The sequence below is a fragment of the Sinocyclocheilus anshuiensis genome, unplaced genomic scaffold (assembly GCF_001515605.1).
Source record: "Sinocyclocheilus anshuiensis isolate Anshui unplaced genomic scaffold, SAMN03320099.WGS_v1.1 scaffold308, whole genome shotgun sequence".
Taxonomy (NCBI): Eukaryota; Metazoa; Chordata; class Actinopteri; order Cypriniformes; family Cyprinidae; genus Sinocyclocheilus; species Sinocyclocheilus anshuiensis.
In genome coordinates this window covers 1374656-1385363 of record NW_015558619.1, presented here as the reverse complement: position 1 = coordinate 1385363, position 10708 = coordinate 1374656, and the positions used below count along the sequence as shown (strand labels likewise).

The following is a 10708-nucleotide window of genomic DNA, read 5'->3' as shown; positions in this document are numbered from 1 at the left end:
ATATATTTTTTTACAAATGATCAAATTTGTAATTACATAAAAAAATTACAACTTTTTTTACTGAAATGGCTAAAACTAAATAAAACAAACAAATAAAATTGAATAAAAACTATATACAGTAAAAAACTAGTAAAAATGACAAAACTGCACAACAAAATTAAAGTGAAAACAGATATTACATAAAAGCAAAATATTAATGAAAAATTATTAAAATATATTAATTATATTAAGTTATATTAATTATATATACTATATTTATTTATAAATAATGAAATATAAAAACGTGTAAGTACTGAAATAACTAAAACGTAAAAAAAAAATGAAAATGAATAAAAAGTCATTAAAAAGTCATTAAAAAGTGAAAACAGAAGATATTAAATAAAACCAAAATATTAGCAAAAACTATAAAAGTATTTCAGTGATACTAAAATCAGATTGCGCTGAATTAGTTGGGTTGCACATGCAGTCAGTCAGAAAATCAGTATTATTGGTGCAGTGAAGGCATCTGCACGCACCGTTCCCATTTTACACCCATGTGCACTTGGATGTGTAATGTTCCAGAAACAATAACAGCTGCTTCTGAAATCATAGAGCTTAAAAGATGAAATACTGCTCAGATGGGTAAAACCAGAGCCTAATGTGACCTCATCTGTACTGTCCACACTAACAAGGGCGTAGGTTTGATTTTGGCATTTGTGGGGCATAACGGCAGACAACAGACATTTAACTGTTTGATTAAAATTATTGCTAGGGACAATTTAGTATAGTGACTGATACTGTTAGGGACATGTCATAGTGCCTCTGCACCCTTGGACACCAGACAGATCCGACTCACAGCAGACCAAGACACTAAAGTGCTTAATGGACCATCAACAAATGATTAGTTCCACCTGACAACCGCTTTGCAACACCCTAGAAACCACAAACAATATGTACTCACCCTCAGGCCATAAGATGTAGATGAGTTTGTTTCTTCATCAGATTTGGATAAATGTAGCATTGCATCACTTGCTCAGCAATGGATGCTCTGCAGTGAATGGGTGCCGTCAGAATGAGAGTCTGATAAAAACATCACAAGTAATCCACACCACTCCAGTCCATCAGTTAATGTATTATGAAGCCAAAAGCTGTGTGTTTGTAAGAAACAAATCCATCATTAAGGTGTTTTGAGGTGCTTCCGGCTAAAATAAGAATCTGTAATAATGCTTCTTCCAATGAAAAAGTCCATCTCCTGTTGATTTCCCACATCAAAATCCACCAAAGTATGTGTTAAGAACTGTTTTGGATTGGTCTGATTCAGACAAAACAACTTTTTCACTGGAGGAAGCGTTACTATGGATTATGGACTTTTATTTTAACCAGAAGCAATGGCTGGACATTAAAAGTGGTTTTGCTTCTTACAAACACGCAGCTTTTCACTTCACAAGCTCATTCAGATGATCCTGCAGATCTAAAACATCAGGTGTTTACTTCACTTTCTCGTTTCTCTTCCACATCATTTCCCTCCAACTTTTAATAGAGTTTCTGCATGATCCAATCCACACCTGTAGTGTCTCCTCTCCTGGAAGAAACCTGACCAAATACATCAGACAAACCAGTGAACATTTTGCTGGGTACCAACAGAGCCGTCAAATGAGCAGATGCACAGAAATAAACACCACAAATATGTCCTTAGTCCCATTTGGTTTATCTATTATGAAACTAGTGATGGTCCGGCTGTGATTTTGAGGCCAGGAGCCGTCTGGATTTTGGAACCAAACGGTCAGTTGGCCTCACATTTAGACAAAAAGAAACAATCTGACTTCACATCCAGTTGCACATGGGGACAAAAAGGCCTTAAGAGATTCTAGGTGTTATTTTTAGTGGTTCAAGAGGCCATTATTGCAATTTTAACTTTTTTCTCCAACACACAAGAGACAATTGTCAGATAACCAGTATATGATTCTCAATTTCCAGGTTCAGGCAGCTTTTGACCAAATAATTACTTGAATAACATGCCAAATAATAACTTTTCCATTTCCATTTTCCAGGTTAATCCATCTATTAACTACACCTAATGTGAACAAGGACCATACACTGTAAGATCTGAACACATCTGCTTGAGAAAAAGCACTTTTTGTTTTGCAGTCCAGTGAGTCATTATTAGCAGACTAAGCATAATTTCATACATTTATATTCAATTTAAACTGACTTTTTAGATCTAGATATCACATGCAATATGACCCTGATCAACAAAATCACAAACTCTTTAACTCAAACAACAAAATTGCTATACTTGTAAATCAAATCCAGACGACACTGTATAATAATACTATGTAACATACTGTATATAAATGCAAACCTTAGGACCAACACATAGACCTGTAATTTAAATGAAAATTATGAAAATACTTCATATGCACATGTATAAATATACCCATGTAAGATACCTGAAATATAACTTAACCAACAAATACACCTGCAAACTAAATTAATATACATGATAAACAACTTGAGACCAACACCTAGACCTGTAAACTAAATGAAAAACATATGGATATAAACTGTATATACATATGAATAATTTGCTATAACTTAAGACCAACAAATACACCTGTAAACTAAATTTATATACATATTAATGACTTAAAGGGTTAGTTCACCCAAAAATGAAAATTAGGCTGTTTTTATGATTTTTTTTTTTTCTTTGCTAAAGCAAGGAAACTTTGCTTCCTTTGATCCTGTTAACAAACGTTGGTTTTCACGAGACGCACCGGCGCATGTGCAACGCTGACCTCATACGTCATTCTCCTGGAACTGCTTCTGTGTACAACTGTTGGCGCAAGCTACATTAACGTGATTACGTTTTGAATATGGATATTTTTCTTACAAAAACGCATCGATTCGCTACAGAAGGCCTTTGTTCACCCCCCGGAGCCGTGTGAGACACTTTTTTTTATGGATGGGCGATTTTTATTTAACTTCTTTTGGACTGAAGCAATGCAACACCCGCTGAGTGGCATTAAACAGCTTGAAAGATCAAAGACAATTTTTAATATAACTCCAACTGGATTCGTCTGAAAGAAGAAAGTCATATACACCTAGGATGGCTCTGGGGTGAGTAAAACGCAGCCTAATTTTCATTTTTGGGTGAACTAACCCTTTAAGACCATTTCTTCAACAGCAAACTACTAACGCTCTTCAGCAATAAACCATAAACCCTTTAAATAAAGTTCATAAACGCTTACTGTCATGAACACAAAGACACTACTCGAGCCTAATCCAGTATGAAAACAGCACTGTTTCTAACAGCAGAGTAAAGACAAGAACTTTAAAACGGGTTACAGATTTGTGCGCATACAGTGGACCAGAAACATCTAAAGTTTAAAACATTGCCAAGAAACACAAGGGACAGTTTATGGAACTGAAAAAAAGTCCTTTTATTGTGATTTCAACAAGAACAGTTTATGATCTGGGTCTCTCCTTCTTGCCTTTGTACAGAGCCAGAAGAGAAACGTTGGCCACCTTCACCACCTTGAAACGAACACCGGGAATATCACCCACGGCGTGTCCCTTTCGACCGAATCCCGCCACCAGAACCTCATCGTTTTCCTGTAACCCAGAGAGAAACCACACACACTGACAACTCTGTAGATATCCTCTTAAACTCAAATACAGCAAATCAAGTGTATAGTTTAACTTGCGTAAATCCAGTTTACCTCAATGAAGTTCAAGCAGCCGTCGTTGGGGACGAAAGCTGTGATCTTCTTACCGTTCTTGATCAGTTGGACCCTGACGCACTTTCTGATGGCAGAGTTGGGCTGCTTGGCTTCAACGCCACTGTCGATACGACAAACAGGAAGTCAGTCATTCATTCCTTAGTTAACCTATCTATTCATCACTACGTTGACAAACACGGCCTCTTACACTTTCTCAAGCACAATGCCTTTGGCGTGAGAAGCTCCACCGAAGGGGTTGGCCTTCAGAGCGGTGCCCAAATGGGCCTTCTTGTACTGTTTATCATGCCATTTCTGTACGCGGCGGTGGTTCCGCAGTTTTCTAGCAGTACGCAGTCCACGACACTTGCCTGCAGGAGGAAAAAGAGAGAAAGGCATGAGATTTTTTTTTTTTTTTTTCAAAAATATTTTTCAAATACCCAGCATCCCACACATTTGGACCATTTTACATTTGAAACACCTAACAATTTGCAATTATAAGGAAACACTTCAGAGCTGGGAGAGTAACTAGAGAAATTAAATTTAGTATAAAATGGAATAGAATTGACTATGAAGTGGAAACTCAGTAAAACGAAAAGGTCCATATTAAATCTACAGATGTAATTGATCACTTGAGCATCTTGATACTCCTTCTGACAGCCATCATCAAATTACAGGCCTTGCTGATTCTGATCAAGTTTAAAACAAATTTAAAAAACCCATAATTCTTCTAGTAGAGGGTTCACTAGGTTCAAAACAGCATTAGACGTAGTCATCAAACCTAAAAAAAATCCAACATGCTGCAACAATTTTAAAGCAGCTAAATTATAATATACAACACGCGCATCTGATTAACATATCAAAATGCTGTTTAATATTGTTAAAAGATCATGTGTTGAATGTTTCTGACTGTATGTGCAGCTCATGGCTACTCCACGATGCCTCTATTAAACATAAAATAGCGACAAACCCCGCTTTATAGCTAGCTCCGCTTTGTCAAAACTGATACATTAAACTTTTAACAAAATGTAAATCAAGATAATAGTGTAGTTGAACCGAGTATTAGAGCGTTTTGTGCAGTTTTATTGTCGACTCGCACGTACCCATGATCGCGTGTTCTGAGTCCGGACAGAAAAGAACGATCACGTGACACTCGGCGCAAATGACTGCTCTGAGGACCCCGCGGGTAACCAAAACGAGCGCCTGTCCATAAATCAGTAATGCTCATTTGATTGAATATCAGAGATTAAAGAAAGGATTTAAATTTCAGCTTTTTTTTTTTTCCTTTTAATATCTCTATTTGGATGGCAGAAACACCACTTTAATATATTTAATCTGATTTATTTCACCGTCATCCAAGTCAAAATATTGTATTAAAATCTCTACTTGATTGCGATTGAAAAAAAAAGCATATTCATTTATGATTACAATATTCGTGCAGCAATATGGTACTCCATAGTATTTTAAAGAATGCAATGACCTTAATAACCTTAACGTAAGTGTCAAAAAACTATGGTATTACTTTTCTTTTAATATTGTTTACTAGTGCTAGATTTTTTTCCTGTTTACTTTATAAGTGGAAATTGACTTTGTGCATAATTAAAATGAGAAATACATACATTTAAAATAAATTAATTAATAACTTTTCACTTTTGGTTTAATACTGAAATATATTATTATTTGTAACAACTATCTGTCTATGAATGTGAAATAAATACATACATACCCTTTGGATTTAATGCTGAAATATATTTTAATTGGTAATATGTATCAATCTATGAATTGTAAATAAATAAACAAACAAACAACTAAATAAATAAATAGGCTACATACATACATATGTAAATAAATACATTATCTCTTTGGGTTTAATACTGAAATGTATTATTATTTGGAACAACTATCTATCTATGAATGCGAAATAAATAAATATATTGGATTTAATAGTGAGATATGTTATAATTGGTAATGTGTATCTATGAATTGTAAATAAATAAATACATACATTTCACTTTGGGTTCAATACTGAAATAGTACAGGCCTATACAGAATTGTATTATGCATTTCTGTTTCAGTTTCGACCTTCTGCCACAGTTCTCAATCAATACCATTGTCTTATGTTGGTTAATTACGCGCCTAATTAGTTGAGTTGAATGGGTCAGTGCTGGTTTGTGTATTACTGTGGCAGCAGCACACGCTCTGTGAAGGGGCGTGGCCGCGTCGCCGGATTATCCCGCCCACTGGACGCTGATTGGCCGCCGCGCCTGTCAATCATCGCTGAGGCTGCGCCCCGTTATCAAGGCAGGTTATGAAGCAGCAGCTTCAGCATCATCTCTGTCAGACTCATCTGGATGGATACATGGCATCAACGTGGCGCCCAATGTCTCTTGCGTTATTTTCTTTTGTTTTCCTGCAGATATCCTCGTCTTATGAGCAGCTGTCTGCCTTTGTGGAAGGAAGGTGAGTGGATTATTTTGAATTAAGCCGGAGACGTGGTCTTTTAGGCGTCACGTTTATTCAAATGGTGAAAAATATATTGTGTATCTATGCATTTATTAATCGATGATGAACTGGTGTGGCAGAGACAACTAGTGCTCGCCTCCTTTGTCCACCCTTCATGTCTGCATTGAGACCCAAGTGAAGGGCTCTTGCAGTGAAACACAAGAGAAAATCCATCGGCATCAGTTTACAGGCAAATCCATATTTGCTACTAAAACTGGAGGCAGAGATGTGTGTTGGACAAGATGAGAGCAGGTATGATCAGCATCACTGAAGGAATGTGGAGCATCTGTTTCAGCTTCAGGCTGAGACGATATGAATGAAATAAGAATTTTAATATGTAATTGTGATTCATGTACCATTTATTGTTGGGCTGAGCGTCACATAAAACCATCAAACTGCAGGATCGCATTATGAATCATTTATTTATTATATAATATGATGCGTGTTTATTATTAATAATTGATCTTTTGATGCACTAATGAATGGATAACTTTTTGTGTGAATGAGTTTGTTGATTTTGACTTGTTTATAGAGAGGCCAGTAGATTTTATTAGCATTTTATAAATCCACAGGGGCAGATCTTTTGAAGACAGCTGCAGATCATCAGAATTTATAATAGACAATATGCAAAAGACCATACAGAATACACTAAAGTACACACAACATGCACATTATACTCATAATAAATGCAGTTACAGAAGCTGAGTGTGTAAAAAAGGAAATGTAGAAAAAATTTTATATTATTTAAATTTACAATTAATCATTTAAAAACTTTTTTGAGCATGCAATTTTTTGCAATGTTTCAGCAAGATGGCAGATTGGCATTTTTCATAATTTTATTTGTTTGTTTGTTTTTTTTCAGAAAACCTCAATATATGTTTAATTTGACACGTTGTAAACATGCTGAAAGAATAAGTAAATAAACACAGAAAAGAAACCAGCAAAAAAATGCTGTTTTGTTTATCTTTTTCCAGAAAATTAATTTGAAATATCTATTTAATCTGTTTTATCTATTTAAATATATATTTAATTTGACACACATATGTGTTGTAAAAATGCAGAAGGAATAAGTAAATAAACACAAAATATTAACCAACAAAAAATGCAATTGTTTGCATTATTTTATTTTATAGAAAACCTGGGTATCTATTTAAGTTCTTGACACGCTTATGCATAGAACAAAAAATACTGAAAGAATAAGGAAATAAACACATAAATAATTCAGCAAAATTACAAATGCGCTCCGCTAAATTACACAAAAAATGGTGTAGAAATAGAAATTGCCAAATGAATTTGCAAATAAAGAGCAAATAACATGACATTTTGAAGAAGAAAAACTGAGATAGTATTTTCTTGTAAAACATCCTCCAATAATTGTTTTATTTTAACTTCTTTACAGTGAATGCAACTCTTCTTGTTGTTGTCTAAGCAGTAGGCATTTTTAATGGCCACATATGTCGAGTTTCTCCGCAGCTCGTATTAAAAACACAGATCTAATTGGCAGCACATTGCTTCTAGGAGCTGAAAGCGTGTAGCGTTTCTCCACTTGCACAGATGGAGTTTTACTACATGTAGGCCAGACTGGGCTTTAGCTGTGTATTAACAGATTTGATTTGGTGAAGCATCTAGATGCCGACAGAACTTTAAAGACACTCTAATCTGAGCGTCCCGACTGAAATATGCTACATGCGTTTTGAAGCGGTCAGCAGATTTCATTGATTATATAAATGTGCCGACTGTCATGTTCAGGTGCAGCGTTGAAAGGATAAACCACTGCTGAAGCAGACAGAAGGAGGGATTTGTGTTTCCTTCAGGCTTTCCTTCTCTATCTAGCTGTGCTTTATTCGCTCAGGTTGTTGTTTTGGATGGTGCCGTGCAGGTCAAGTTCGCTTGATGCAGACTCTCTGTTTCGCTAAATATAGTTATGCAACAATACCAGAACACAAACCCTCCCACATCTCCCTCGTGGGCTTCTGTTCATTTGACGCAGCCATCCGAGAGAGTGAATTACTGATGCAGTTTATGAGAAAATCAGAAGAAACGTCACAGGTCTGCTGTTGTTTGCAGGGCAGGTAAACAAACAGCACCTCCTGCGTGGACAAGGGCAGATCCGCACTCACAGGTCACTCCATCTGCTGCGCTGAGCTGATAAATGATCTTAGACTGGCGTGACGATGCACAACAACAACAAACACATGCTTTTAGTATTGAAAAGTTGTAGTGAAAATATATTCCTGAAATGCAAGTGTGTTTACGACATTTGTGGCATGCTGATGATAACTTTGACATGGTTGCTTGCAAAAAAAACATCCTTATTTTAGTAGCATTGTGTACTAGTTTTATTAATATTTTGAATCAGTTTTTATTTTTATATTTTCCATTTTTATTTAAATTTTAGTTCAAGTTTTAGTTGTTTTGTTGTGCATTTTTGTCATTTTTAGTAGCAATTTTTTATATTTAAAGATTATATGATATATACAAAATAAAAATTAATTATTAAAACCATAACAAACATTGTTACTTGAAATAAAGTATTATTATAAGTATGAAATTTTTTATTTCATTTAGTTTTAACATTAACATTTAACATTTTTCATTTTCATTTAGTTAAATTAAATGTTTTAATGTACTAAAATAACAAAAACTGAAATAAAATGAATCAAAACTATATAGACATATTAAAAAACAGTAACTAATAAAAATGACAAAAACACACAGCAAATTTACTAAAATAAAAACATAACTAAATAAAACTGAAAATGAAAAATGTTTACAAATAATTTATTCAAGTATTTATTCAGTATTTCATCAACAATAATAAAAATAACAAAATAACTCAAATAACAATGATATAACAGTAAAATATATTGTGTATATAAATGTATATAGCAAATATATAATCATTATGAATCAGTGTTATTTTAGTTTTATTTATATACTATTATAGTTTTTATAAAAATTTTGAACGAGCTAAAGTTTATACATTTTATGTGGTTTTTCATGTCTATTAGTTTAGCTTTAATTTTTAACTTCAGTTTTTATCATTTTAGTACATAAACTTATTTCAGTTACAACATTTCAATATTTTTTACAAGTTTTTTATGTTAGTTTTTCATTAAAGATTTATATTTAATTTTATGTCATCTTTATTTCAGTTGATAAAAATGATTTTAATACTTTTAGTTCACAATAACAACACTGGTATGAATTTAAAAAGAACTGCATTTCTGCATTATCTGAGGAAAACGTGAGTGGTTGCTGCAGTTGCTAAGGTGTTAAAGCAGCAGGAATGCTGCAGGACGAGTTACACGGTGAAGTGCTAGTATAGTGACTGATGCTTGACTCCGAACGCACTATTAATTCTTCACATGCAACATAGATTATTCATGTGCACAGTTAATCGATCCAAACAGGTTTTGTAGAGCTGTGGCTCACGCTAAAGAAAACATTTGTTTATTTGTGTTATATATTTATATATGAGTCAGAATCTCTTCTCTTTCATCCTCGCTAACCGAAGACATCCTCACCTCTTTCTTTGATCCCTGACCGACATTATGTGCCAGCGCCGTGTCAGACTGACCCGTAATCAGGTCTGAGAACCAGGTTAAGCCCATTTCAGCAGCATTACTCGGTGATTAAATGGTTAAACTGTTCATCTTTCAGTAATCCGTCTTACTGTTGAAGAAATCACAAGAACATGCAGCAGAAAATCACACATCAGATCTCAATCGTTTCTCCTAGACAGCAATAAGATTAAAAAAGTGTTAATTGAGATGTTTCCTGCTTCTCAGATGTTTCTGAGAAAAAGACCCAGGGAACCTCACCTGTTATTCTGAAGAGATCTTAAAGGAACATTTCCCCCAAAACTGAAAATTTGCTAAAAAAAAAAAAAAAGTCCTCACTCTCAGGCCATCCAAGATCTAGATGAGTTTGTTTCTTCATCAGGTTTGGAGAAATGTTGCATTGCATCACTGTCTCAGCAATGGATGCTCTGCAGTGAATGGGTGCCGTCAGAATGAGAGTCTAAACAGCTGATAAAAACATCACAATAATCCACACCACTCCAGTCCATCAATGAATGTTTTATGAAGTGAAAAGCTGTCAAATCCATCATTAAGATGTGTTTAACTTTAAACTGTCTCTACCGGCTAAAATATGAGTCCATAATCCATAATAACACTGCTGTAATCTCAATAATCTCCTGTTGTCTCTCACATCAAAATCCACACATATACTTGTTTAGAGCTGTTTTGGCTTGTAAACGGTGCTTGACTTGAGCATACTTCTCTCCTGATTCAGACTAGATGATTTTTTATCAGGGAAAGCAATATTATGAACTCGTACTTTGGCCAACAGCAACAGTTTGAAGTTAAAAATGTCTTAATGATTGATTTAATCAACACAAACACACAGCTTTTGGCTTCTCCAGATGTGAACCGATGGACTGGAGTGGTGTGGATTACTTGTGGATTATTGTGATGTTTTTATCAGCTGTTTGGACTCTCATTCTG

The 10708-nt window shown here is 34.7% G+C and overlaps 1 protein-coding gene across 1 annotated transcript; it reads right to left on the bottom strand.

The window, feature by feature from the left end:
- Positions 1 to 3394: 3394 nt before the first annotated feature.
- On the bottom strand, positions 3395 to 4890 carry LOC107680479 (40S ribosomal protein S23-like). Its single transcript, XM_016476363.1, has 4 exons — positions 4799 to 4890; positions 3907 to 4066; positions 3699 to 3819; positions 3395 to 3591 (listed from the first exon to the last, which is right to left on the bottom strand). Exons 1-4 carry the CDS (start codon positions 4800 to 4802, stop codon positions 3445 to 3447), a joined length of 432 nt encoding a protein of 143 aa, XP_016331849.1. The 5' UTR covers positions 4803 to 4890; the 3' UTR covers positions 3395 to 3444.
- Between the last annotated feature and the right edge of the window lie 5818 nt (positions 4891 to 10708).

Excerpts from the sequence above, each read along its gene's own strand:
- LOC107680479 (XM_016476363.1), bottom strand. Across the intron at positions 3,820-3,906 it reads GGCATTGTGCTTGAGAAAGT|TGGCGTTGAAGCCAAGCAGC; the intron begins GTAAGAGGCCGT and ends TCGTATCGACAG. Across the intron at positions 3,592-3,698 it reads GCTGCTTGAACTTCATTGAG|GAAAACGATGAGGTTCTGGT; the intron begins GTAAACTGGATT and ends TCTGGGTTACAG.